Source organism: Sprattus sprattus (assembly GCF_963457725.1).
Source record: "Sprattus sprattus genome assembly, chromosome: 7".
Taxonomy (NCBI): Eukaryota; Metazoa; Chordata; class Actinopteri; order Clupeiformes; family Clupeidae; genus Sprattus; species Sprattus sprattus.
The window spans coordinates 17,359,542-17,372,762 of NC_137926.1; the positions used below are offsets into that span (position 1 = coordinate 17,359,542).

Sequence of the window (13,221 nt, forward strand, 5' to 3'; positions counted from 1 at the left end):
GCTGGGTCTGCTCTTCACAGGATATACAGCACAGCCCCACAGCTGGTCCCCCAAATGAGGATGTGACTGGATGATTGGGTTTATTCGCAGACAACGGCCGAGTGACTCCAAATGGGAGCCATGTGATGGTGATTTAACACAGGCCCCACGTCTGAAGATGAGTTTGCTAAGGCATTCTGCCGTGACCCAATTCAAGGCAGGCTAAATCAGGGCAGAGGATGTAAACATACACACACACACACAAGCGTGCACGGAGCACACACACACACACACACACAGACAAACAAACACAATCATGACCTTTGTACAGACTACTGTCCATCAGCTGCCAAATCAAGTGAACCAAGTCTTAAGATCGGGAATTTAAGCCTGAAATGAGGGGTTATGAACATTTCCATGCTGGTAACATTTGCCTTCATACCATTGATTGTAAGGAGGAAGTTTACTTTTATGTAAAATGACACCCAGAAAGGCCCTCTTGAGGACACTTTGCTGAATTTAGTTGCTCTGTAAATATATTTTAAAAATTTCTTTTTCAAGTGCTACTACTTTTTTAGTGCTACTAGTCATTCATGCAAAGTAATTACATATTGCACATTGGATTAGATTCATCGTCCACTTCAGTGCATGAAATTTAAAACAAATAAATGGAGACTAGTGAAATAGACAGAGGCAACTGAAGTGTGTGGTGTGGTCGCAGGACAATTTGAGGAAAATTACACACAAAGAAAACTGGAAACACAACTAAAGGAACCTGGAATGTATTAAATCAACATTTTTGTACAGAAGTATTTTGAATGTAAAGAACTAAAACAAACTTCAAAACAACCACACACACACACACACACACACACACACACACACACACACACTAATAAAACATTTTTTCAGAACTACATAAGGAATTGTGGTATGGAAGCCTGCATTGTAGTCCTACATCACTCGCATATTTACAAAAGAGGCATTAGCTTATCGCATTATTAAAAAAAAAAAAAAAAAAACCTCCAAATCACCTAACTTGCTCTAGTGATGGGTCTTAGCACTGCCAACAGTAATTATGGTTGTAAAAGCATTTGATTGCTGTATTGCAGTTCTTCTTTATCCAACCCCAGTGCCCTCATGTCTGTGATGGTTTACTGTTTTTCTTGCGCAGGGAGGTGATGCGGTTTTTGACGTAAAACTTGATGGCTGTCCAGTTCCTGGCCTTTAGAGCGTCTGGTTCAGCCATGATGCAGGCAGTGCACGCCGTTTTCCCTGGGGTCTTGCCCGAGCTGATGAACATGGCCATGTGCGTCTCCACAGCCTGGATCTCGGCTTGATTCCATTTCTGTACCGCCACGCTTTTTCTTTTTGGATTTCCTTCAACAAAAAGGAAAGTTTAAAAAATAAGTCTGACTTACATTTTACCAACGGCACTGTATTTTCAAATGTGAAAATATTTGATATGTGATATGAACATAATGGTGAGAAGAGCACAGGGCAGAGGTTGTTTGTTGACAAGCATGTTGAACAGCATAGGTGTAAAATGCAATCCTGCAAACTGTACATTTTGACATAGTAAGAAGGAAGACAGTGTATTTTGTGATGGTGAGCGAATACAACAGTAATGCATACTTTTCACTGCTTTGCACTTTGCTTGTTGTGATTTAACTGATTTTGAGGGATGGTAGTCATCATGTTTTTCATCATCATCATCTTCATCAGCCGAGGACGAATCGGCTGGCTGCACAATTTCTGTTAGAAAAAGAACACCCCTATGAGAACATGCAATTCCCTTCTGAATACAATGAGCAACTCATCCATGATCAGAGCACCTACCATCAGGGCTGACAAGAACCTCATGTACATTCTGTTCTGGGGCTTTCAATTGTTCTTTCTCCATGGCTGTAAAAACCTTGCCAAGCCTGGCCAATCCCAGAGTCTCTTGTTGGAGGCAATCATTCCTCAGGTGAGATGTTAGATTGAATCCCATGAACTCTGTTAGTTGATGCATGTCCTTCAAGTAGAGCAGTTGAGATATCATAGCAACGTGTTTTCTCAGTCCGTTTGAGACCAATGCCTTCATGGGCTCTGCCCCACAGTCTTCAGCCAAGACTTGAAGGGTCTTAACACCTGAATATTGTGATCGGGTCTTTGGCATTGCAAACAAGAAAATATTGTCATAGCGTATGCCACACAATATTCGCCTATGGAACATTATTTCCATGATGTTGATCAAAGCTGGAGGAGCAAGGATCTGCACGTTGTCTCCAGTTGCTCTTGAAATCTGAATCCTGCAAGTGAACTTACAAAGCTCACGCTCAAACGGTGTCAAAAGCTCAGCATTGTCATCTGGCATGCCATAGGCTTCCTTGGTCTTAAAATCCTTCAGAGTCAGCTGGGCAACCACATTGGCTTTTTTCCTATTGAACATGATCAGCTGGGCAAGAACAACCCTGGCCAGATCATGCCAGGTGGCTTGGTTTGCTGATGTACACAGCGCAGACATGCACTTAGCGAGTTTGTCTTTGAGGTATGTGTGCAGATGCCTGATGTCCTCTGTGAAAGACAGCAATTTTATACCACCACTGTGGCATTCTTGACTCTTCCTTGGCTCAACAGAAGCAGGGAAATGCTTCCGCCACTTCTCCACAAAATCTCTGTTGAAATTTCTTGCCAATTCTACCATATGCTCATCCTGTTGGGTCTCAGCGTCTAACTCAATGATTCTTCCAATTTTCTGAAAGCTCCGATAAAGGTGTGACAAGAGTGAGACATTGAGGGTGTAGTCTGTCTCATCCTTGTGCCCTGCAACGTCCTTCACAACTGCAACCAAATGGTCCCAGTTTGACGGCAGGATGAAGTCCTCCAGTTTATGCATTGGGGTGATCTTTTGACAGCTAACAAGCAACCGGCCCAGCTCTCGGAGCCTCTGCCGAACGGTATCCTCACGGATGGCATCTTCTCCCTGTCCCTTGTTGATCAGCTGCTGTCCCAACTGAAGAGCATATTTGTCTCCCCTTACTGCCAAAGCAATTTCGTCTTGATGCATGCTCGACAAAACCTTCCAGAACTCTTTACTGACATTTTCTGGTACGGTTTCACCCATGAGACACAATGCCTGAACACTTCCTCTCACCCTTTTTTTGGGCATAGTAAGTTCTCCTTTCTTTGCAAATGGACATGTTTTAAGGTGTCTTGCCATGCGCCGCTTTAAAAACAAGCCATCACAATAGGGGCAATGCAAGAAGTCACTTGCCTTTCCAAGACCCCATTTACAAGGAACAATCTCTCCTTTCCCTTCTTTTAGGACTTGTGCGTTGTGTACACGATTGCCCTTTCTACGTAACAGGTGTAAGTACATTTTCCTTTCTTTGCTTAGTTTGGGGTAACTCAAAGCTTTTGCTACATCTTCTTGTTCATAATGCCGACGTTGCAAATGCTTTGCAATCTTTGTAACAGGCTTTTTGCAGAACAAACAGAACTGTCTTTTGAAGTGTTTTGAAATGACAGAAATGCGATGATCATTGACAGACCTAGGTGGTAATGTAACTGACTTCTCTGGAGCAGTCTTTTGATCTGAAACATTCTCCTGACTGTCGCTTACAAACGATGTAGTACCTGCTGCAGCCGTTATTCTCTGCGGCTGCAATCGGTTGAGTGGTTTGGGAGGAGTGTCATTTTGGGCACTGTTGCTGGGTCCATTCAGGCTTTCATTCTTGGAATTAAGCTGTAAAAGAGAATTAAGAGATAAGCATTATTCCACATAAAACTACAAGGAATGAAGTCCCAGGATGGTGTTTGCATGTACAGTCTTATTTCAAGTTGGCTTTGAACAGGAAATTAACAAAGATATTCCTCAAAACAAAATGTCTATATTTTACAGTGTATCTATTTTAAGTGTATGTTTTATGTTTAGTGTTGCTTACAGTCTTGTTCGCCGATCTGAGTACTGGAACAAAATCATCAGCTCCATCAGTGTCAACATCATGACCACTGGCATTGTAATCATCGTCGTCGTCATCATCATCATTAGCGTCATCATCATCATCATCATCATCACAATCAGTATCATTATCATCCTCATTGTCCCCAGCCTCCCTTTCAAGATCATCATCTTCTGGAGGACAGGCACTGTTCCCGTTTCCACTACTCTCCTGTAAGTAAAAACACTCTCATAAATTTGATATAACAGAAGCTTACAGCCTTAGTGTCAATGACAATTCATTTTTTTAAATAAACATTAGGCCTCAATGTGATTTGAAACAACAAAAAATAACATTGTAAAACTAGATTTAAAACTGCCGGCTAGCCCCTGGTTAAGATTTGATATGGGAACAAATACAGAGAGCAAATATTTACATGCATGATTTATTACCTTACAAAACAAAATAAATAAGTAATAACATCACAAGGAAACAGGCAAGACTATCAAAGACTAAGGCTGACTAGGACAGTGGTACAGTTCAGAAGTGACCTGTCATATTAGATACTGGGTATCTATTTGGGCCCAGAGAGCCAACAATAATTCATTTGTATCAATTCATGCAGACATGTAAAAACATAGACTGAACTTTTAAGACAGTTTATTAATAGTTCAAAATATCAGAGGCTTTACCATTTTGGTTACCTCCCCAGGTGAGGATTCCTGTGTGTTTTTAATATGTGCCTCATCTTCCTGATTGGCTGGGATGAATTGGATACCACTGTGCTCCAGTCTCTCCTGTGAAAAAAATGTTAGTAATTATTATTTTTTTGAATACTGTCTACTGGCTTTTGGGAAATGCTGCCCTGTACAATTACAAAACATTTTAAAGTAAAAATTGCAAGCAGTCTGAGCTCAATTTGCTAACCATTCCATGCTCTGTTCTTGACTGTGCAGCACTGATGTTATCCTCACTTGCAGATCGTTGATCCTCTCTACCATTGCTGGTCTGAAAATAGTGACAATAAATTGGACAACATTTTGTTACCACAACAATTCATAAAGTAATGACTGTTCGTTATGTGCCATCCTCAGAATCCAGCCCAGCATAAACACCATGCATTGTTCACATAACACTGGGCTGCATGGGGCCTTATTCGAGATAAAGTGTAAAGCTGAGAAAAATACTACCAAGCCACAGAGGCTTGGGATTAGACAACATGATGGACATCTGATCTGTGTAATACCCTATGTATAATATACAACTCTCAGCTGGACATCTACGTTATTAAAGAAATGTAGTGCTTTTATTATACACAAGAGTTGAGATGTGCAGTATTCTTACCTGTTCAGCGACTACCAACAATAGACTGTTGCTTGTTGGCATCCCTGGTGCCACAAATTGCTGGTGCCACTTTATCAGCAATGACTCTTGGAAATTTTGGGCATTTTCTAGCATTTCCTTATCTCCACTGGCTTCTGCATCACACTTGACAATCCCTGCTATTTTTGTCAAGCTGCGCCTGAGAGCCACAGCATACTTGGGTATGGCAAATGTACATGTGGTCTCACAGAACCCAACAGCATCCTTCACAGCAGCCGCCAAGTGATCCCAGTTTGACAGCCTGATATAATCCTCAATTTCATACAACGGGGTGATTTTTCGGCCGTTCAAAAGTAGCCTGCCCAACTCACGAAGCCTCTGCCAGATATATTCACATGTAAGCCTTTTATCAAACATAAGTTGTCCTAGTTTAAGAATAAGCTTGTCCTGCCTGACGGCCTCTGTAACATCATCCTGATACATCCCACTGAGGACCTCTGAGAAGTCTTTTGGAGCTTGTTTGACCACCATATGGAGGGACAGATCCTCTTCTGGACATGGACCGGCATTGTCTTCCTCTCTGACAAACGCACAGAGTCTAGTGTGCTTACTTAAGCTGTCTTTGGAAAACATGCCATGGCAGCCATGGCAATATACTACGTCTTTGGGATCCTCTGCCTTATAGGCTCGGCTTGGTATGAGGATTCCTCTCCCTTCCTTCAGCACTCGGTTATTGTGTGCACGGTTACCACAGTTACGTAGGCGTCCCATTTTAATTTTTCTTTCTTTTGAGTTTTTGGGGTGACTCAGAGCCTCGACCACATCCTTTTGGTCAAAGTGGCGCATTGCTAAATGCCTTGCCAACTTGATGATCGGCTTAGCACAATACAAACAGTACCCCTTCTTAACAAGTCCCATGTCATGACAAAGGACAGAGACATGATCCAAGTCAGGCTCTACAGCTTTAGCTCTTGAGGTCCGAAGATTCTTCCTGGATCTCTCATTTCTGGTTGAGTCTCTGTGACTTCCACAGCTGGAGTCTTCATCTGAAGGCTCATCCTCCTCTTCCATATCAATCTCAAAGTCTGAGGATGAAGAACTTCGAGGACGCTTCATTGGTGTCCTCCTTGGTTTTTCAAACATTGATGAATCTCCGTCATCCCCTTCATCATCACTCGAAGCACTATCCTGATGGTCCATCTCAACTGGCTGGATTGTGGAGGTCTCAGTACGTGTCCTTAGTCTCCCACTTGTTCTATTGGATCTTGACAAGTCTGTATTATCTTCAGAGATGGATGGATCTTCTGAAACACTATCCTTGTGATCCAAGTCCACCTCAGCTGGTTTGATTGTAGTACTTTGAGGATGCTTCCTGGGTCTACCACTTTTTCTTCCTGTACTGATAATTGGGGTTGACTCCTCAACTAAGGTGTTTTCTTCATCCTCCAAGTTCACCTCATCTGGTTTTGATGTAGAAGCTTGAAGATGTTTCCTAGGACTACTGCTTTGTCTTCCTGTACTGATCATTGGATTTGACTCCGCAACTAAGGTGTTTTCTTCATCCTCCAAGTTCACCTCATCTGGTTTTGATGTAGAAGCTTGAAGATGTTTCCTAGGCCTACCGCTTTGTCTTCCTGTACTGATCATTGGGTTTGACTCCTCAACTAAGGTGTTTTCTTCATCCTCCAAGTTCACCTCCTCTGGTTTTGATGTAGAAGCTTGAAGATGTTTCCTAGGCCTACTGCTTTGTCTTCCTGTACTGATCATTGGATTTGACTCCGCAACTAAGGTGTTTTCTTCATCCTCCAAGTTCACCTCATCTGGTTTTGATGTAGAAGCTTGAAGATGTTTCCTAGGCCTACCGCTTTGTCTTCCTGTACTGATCATTGGGTTTGACTCCTCAACTAAGGTGTTTTCTTCATCCTCCAAGTTCACCTCCTCTGGTTTTGATGTAGAAGCTTGAAGATGTTTCCTAGGCCTACTGCTTTGTCTTCCTGTACTGATCATTGGATTTGACTCCGCAACTAAGGTGTTTTCTTCATCCTCCAAGTCCACCTCAGCTGGTTTGATTGTAGTACTTTGAGGATGCTTCCTGGGTCTCTCGCTTTTTCTTCCTGTACTGATCATTGGGTTTGACTCCTCAACTAAGGTGTTTTCTTCATCCTCCAAGTTCACCTCATCTGGTTTTGATGTAGAAGCTTGAAGATGTTTCCTAGGCCTACTGCTTTGTCTTCCTGTACTGATCATTGGATTTGACTCCGCAACTAAGGTGTTTTCTTCATCCTCCAAGTCCACCTCAGCTGGTTTGATTGTAGTACTTTGAGGATGCTTCCTGGGTCTCCCGCTTTTTCTTCCTGTACTGATCATTGGGTTTGACTCCTCAACTAAGGTTTTTTCTTGATCCTCCAAGTTCACCTCATCTGGTTTTGATGTAGAAGCTTGAAGATGTTTCCTAGGCCTACCCCTTGATCTCCCTGTTCTGACAGCTGAGCTAGACCCTTCTCCTGAAGCATTTTCTTCTTTACGTTCTGACTGTAGTTTTTCTGATTTTGCTGTAGATGTTCCAGTATGCTTGCTAGGCCTGTTAGATGCTTCACCGGAAATGTTTTCTTCATCCTCCAAGTTCACCTCATCTGAATTTGCTGTGGAGGGTCCAGGATGCTTCCTAGGCCTACCCCTTGGTCTCCCTGTTCTCACAGGGGTTGGTTCTTCAATTGAACAACTTTCTTCATGCTCTGAGTTCACCTCATCTGATTTTGCTCTAGAGTTCCGAAGATGGCTCCTAGACCTTCTCTTGGGGCTCCCTGCCCTGACAGCAGAGTTAGTCTTATCATCTGAAGGACTTGGTTGTTCTGAGTTTACCTCATCAGGTTTTGATAACAAGGTTTGATAATGCTTTCTATGCTTACCCCTCAGTCTACTTGATCTGATAGTAGAGTTAGAATGTTCACCTGAAGAATTTTCTTTATGTTGCAGGTTCACTGCATCTGATTTTGCTTTGGCGATTTGAAGATTACTTTTAGGCCTTCCCATTAGCCTACCAATTCTGGATAAATCTCTGCCGTTTCCACTGTCAACCTTCACTGATTTTTTTGTAGACAACTGAGGGTGCTTTGTAAGTCTCCTCAACATCCTCCCTGTGATTGCTGAATTTCTTTTATTTCCAGACCTCAGACGTGAATTACGTGTGTCATGTTTCAGGTCTATCAAAGCTGGTTTTGGTGTAGAAGTTTGGGGATGCTTCCTTGGTCTCCCTCTTGGTTTCCCTGTTTTGACTACTGTTCTGATATTGTTAACGCTGGTTTCTTTGCCGACAGTGCTTTCCTCATTGCTATTTTCCAAGCAACTGTTGCTACATCTGGCAAGCTCTGCCCGGGTGAAAGGTTTTTCCTGAGGCATCTGAGGTTTGTGGTGGATCTTCTCATCAATCTATGAGAGTGGTTTAAGTAAAAACACAAGATCAGCATGACACAAGTGTGCCAGTTTCAGAAATGATGTCTTAACAACTCCTTCTGAAAGAGATATGTCTAGCCATAATATATTAATATTTTGGTTATGCACAGAATAACCTGATTTGATCGAATCTTAAAATGGCACCTAAATGTTATTCTGTTGAAGGCAGTTGTGACAAAAATGCAAATAGTTCACTAGTACAATTCACTAGTGGAGGTTAAGGAAGCCTTTTGTTAAGGCATAAATTCAGATACTTATATGGAAAATATTAGTCAAGATTGCTTTATTTTTTCTTACATTCTCACTCTCCTTTACAGGGTCCAGAACATAGGCATCCCCTTCATGAGTAACTTCTTTGTCAACATTATCCTGATCATCATAAACATAATCTTCGTTGACATCATCATCTTCAGGAGGACAGTTTCCAGTCCTGTTGCAAGGTATCTCGGTTATCTGAAAAACAAACAAAGATTTTGTGGAAACTAGGAAAATGGCTGGGTTCCCTTTAAAGATGCCACTGAAGAAAACTTTGAAAAGAGGATTTTAGAGGAACTTGTTGTGGTAGCACGGGAAAGAGTTTGCCAAGCGCACACACACCAAGGCCAGTGGAGAGAAGTGGTGGTGGTTTAGAGCTAATTATCTAGCTGATGTTAGTCTCCTCGATTTAACTTATAATATTACAGTAGAAAAAGGTAGAAACCCTCAGGGTGCCTGTGCAGCTTCATATAAATTACTTCATATTCAGGAGTTTATAGTCACACATTAACATTAGTTCATCACACGCTAGCAACTAGGAACTATTAAGATGGTTGCCTAAGATAGAGTTAGCTAGGATAGTTCATAGCCAGGTTAACTGGCATGAGACCTCACACACCTTTTGCGTGGGTTCTCGCTCAATAGCACCCCGTTAAATAAAGTCTGATAGGAATACACAACACCCTTTACTTTATCACTATAGAAGACTGAATGCGACTGATTGTGAATGAAAATGTGTAATTTATCAGATGTTGTTTTGTGAACAAGGGAGAGACCCATTCATGCTTTATCTGGCAGAGTTAATGTTGCGCGTTAGTAACTACCAGGCAGAAATAAATGCATTCCCGTCAATTGGACGATTATTAACCACAGGGCTGCAGAAATTTTGATAAATCAATGTATAAACCGCTGTTAATTGTTGGGAAACTACAGTACAGCATTGGAGTAGGATGCTTTCAAATACATAAGTATGAGTTGACAGCAAAACTAATTTAATTACAATTTAAGGGGCTCAGAACTTTCAACAGAATGTCATCAAAGCCATGTCTATGTCCTGATGACTTTTGAATGAAGACAGTAAAGGAAAATAATCAGTTTGATAAGTGTTTTCAACACACAAGCTCTGGTATTCCTATTTCACTACAGAAGTATACAAAATAGTTAAAATGTGAAATATTGTCAAGGTGGTGCATATTAAAAACCATGAGTAGTGGTAAGGGAGATCCTGACTCAAACTACCTGGGAAGTCTCTGCTTCTTTAGCGCCAACACTCCACGTCCTCTCCACGCAGGGGAACATTACTGGTTCGCTGGGCTCCAAGACTGGCAATGAGGCCACAAGTTCACCAATGCTTACTGTGACACTGTCAGTTTGCATGCCTGAGCTGTTTGGTTGAGGACCACAACCACTCTGCCTTTCAAGGGAAGAGCACTCTGTGTAGTTCATCTCCATTTTAATTTGCATTGCCGCAGGTCCACTGTCCACTGACTGTGTCTCAACTTCATCCAATGCATCAAGTTCCTGCTTTAAAGACGCAATGGTGGAGCTGTCTTCCAAAAGCACCTCAGGTCTCTGCTCTCCACAGCTTTGGACCTCTGCAGGAGTGACGGCTTTCCTGGACTCTGTGGAACAAAATCTCTGTTAACATTACAGAACATTACAGGGAAAAAAATATTTCAGATTATTCAATTAAATTCATTTCATACATTTTCTGTAAATTTGGTATATTTTACAAACAAATATTATCCTCTATTTGACTTAACTTTGTATGGAAATGAAACATAAATTTGGAGCCAGCTTATGCCTGAGTTTGCGCAGTAGAGACTACAGTCGGAATCAGGTACACCCAATGACTAATCAAAGGAGTCAGGTACTCCTTCTAATGTGGTAGACCCGTCCCCTTGTCCTGATATCGACATGCAGCAAAGACACTGTGTCGGTGGATATCCTATTTGTCTGGTAAGTGAAATGTAACACATGCTAGCAATTTATAGATTAGATTAGCCTGCATGCCAACTGCCCTACAGGCAAAACTGAAGCAGGTCCTTGATTAGCTTGGCAGCCATGGTCGCCGGTGATATCCCTGCCTTGATTCACACTCATGTTTTCCTACTCCTTATCATCTGTTCTCATATTTTCATATGATATACGCATCCTGCTGTCTACCAGGTCTTTGCCTATCATCATCTAATCGTCAAAGCTACTTGTGCAGAATGTTCCTGCAATGCAGTGTGAGAACTTGATATTTCTATGGTATAGTACAATAACGATTTTAACCAATAAAAAATGTGCAGATATCAGCATAGGGAAGGCTAACTGTATGAATTGGCCACTATGGAAAGAAAAGAAAACTGGCTACTTTGTCATTGAAACACATTGAGATGGGCAGAGAGACACATTGCACTGCAGCCCACCATCAAGGGTGCTAGGTCTATGGTAGCTTCTCTTTTTTGAGACGACGAAAAATCGATTATTTTCTTTAGGATTTCCATGGCCGCAAGGAGCCTGTAAGTCAGCCTTAAAAGTTGGCAACCATGCTCACGGTCTTCTGTTCACCATTTTCTATGCAAAGCGGTGGACAAAATCAGTCACAGAACATGCAAGATAATAATGAAATACATAAAAGTGAACATATCCATAGGGTTGAAGAGGGGAGTGGAGCAAAATGGAATGATTGATTTATGTATGACTGGCAACTGCTTGCCAGCTGAGGCATGGCAAGCTTATGGATCAATCTATCGTTTTATATTAAAAATATGTATTTTGGCAATATGTTTGGCGGAACAGAAGACATTTTTGTCTCATGGTAGAGCGAGAGTGAAGTTCAGTGTAACAACATTACCCAGACTGCTCTGCAATGACAACAACAATGGCGGCATAACTCAGTAGATGAGTGATTTTGTAATAACCAAGACACACTCTGTGTTAATGACATATCCGTGTACCTCAGGACAGCGGTAATCTAAGGCGTACGAATTTTAATAGACAGGATTCTGTTTGACATTTTGTATAAAAATACATAACATTAGACTCCAGACTTCTAAGTTGGCTCACACAGAAACCTCACCACGAAGCGTGCATTCGCGAGCATTTCTGGTTATGACAAACTAAGTATTGGCCTACATATTTGCAAGAGGTTAGCTTGAATTACAGATACTAAAATAACTTTTTGAGAAATAACCAAACGAATTGCCCGGGGTGGTCAGGTGTCCAAGCCCGCGAAATGTAACACTACCTACGCTAGTGTTCTGTATGCTAAACTAACTGAAAGAGGTTTACAGCAAGTGTAGGCCTTATATGCAGTCATTGTGGCATATTAAAATCGCTATGAACATACCATCGCAGCTGTTTATACCAGCCTCTCGTAGCTTCAATTTAAGTTTGGCGTTCTCTTGTTTAGCCAGCTTAGTTTCTTCTTGAAGCTCTAAAATGGTTTCCTCCACGTCCTTAAAAATCTCTTGGGCTGCCAACGTCAGCCGCTGGGATAGGAGCACACTCAGGTAGCGCAGTTTAGTCATTTTGTTGTGTTGTAGCAAAATAAAACATTTAATGTTCACATAATTCACGAATACACCATTGGTGCTACAGCTGTTTAGGTCAACACATGCGTTTCTGTTTTTCTGCTTTCACTTCCTCTGCACATCTCTTTAAAATTACATATCACCACCTAGTGGTGAGGAGGTAAATCCTAGTATGACCAGACTGTAACTCCAACCTGGCTGAGAAACTAGGGCCCATTTATATGGGCCCATTTTCCCTTGACTGCCCACTGCATAGATTATCCTTCCTGAAAGTGAGTCGAAATTATAGTACAATGTCTTCCTATGCATTGTATTACTTAGCCTGCCAAAGACATGGTGCTTCATTACAAATAGTAGGATACCCTTTCCCAGACCCAGTCATGTGTGAAGGCAAATCTTTATTTGAATAATATGTAATACATGAATTACTTAGGGATAATATTAACAAACATATGATTAGTAAAACATGGAAACTTCACATCAAGCTGTTTAACGGTTGTTTTTCCTTCATCTTAAAAAATGAAATGGGGATAGCTAAATATCTATAGTTTAGCCTATCACCTTTCAGGGTACCTAACACTAAAAAGCTCTCTGTGTGTTGGGGAATGAACTTCATGAAATCACTTTAATACTTTTATAATATCCTGGAACAGATTTGGCTCCAAACTTGCATGGCACCACTAGCTCAAGGCCAAATGCCATCCAGACCTGTGGGCTGTCCCAGAATCTCACATTTCTTGTATTCATGTAACACTTTGGTATAT

The 13,221-nt window shown here is 41.5% G+C and overlaps 1 protein-coding gene across 1 annotated transcript; it reads right to left on the reverse strand.

Annotated features, from left to right (window-relative positions):
• Window positions 1-1,019: 1,019 nt before the first annotated feature.
• Window positions 1,020-12,465, reverse strand: LOC308368297 (uncharacterized protein). The gene is made up of 10 exons (XM_080842443.1): window positions 12,274-12,465; window positions 10,176-10,558; window positions 8,979-9,134; window positions 5,250-8,657; window positions 4,833-4,913; window positions 4,598-4,702; window positions 3,909-4,136; window positions 3,601-3,709; window positions 1,615-1,734; window positions 1,020-1,359 (listed from the first exon to the last, which is right to left on the reverse strand). Exons 1-10 carry the CDS (start codon window positions 12,452-12,454, stop codon window positions 1,118-1,120), a joined length of 5,013 nt encoding a protein of 1,670 aa, XP_080698569.1. The 5' UTR covers window positions 12,455-12,465; the 3' UTR covers window positions 1,020-1,117.
• Window positions 12,466-13,221: the final 756 nt, after the last annotated feature.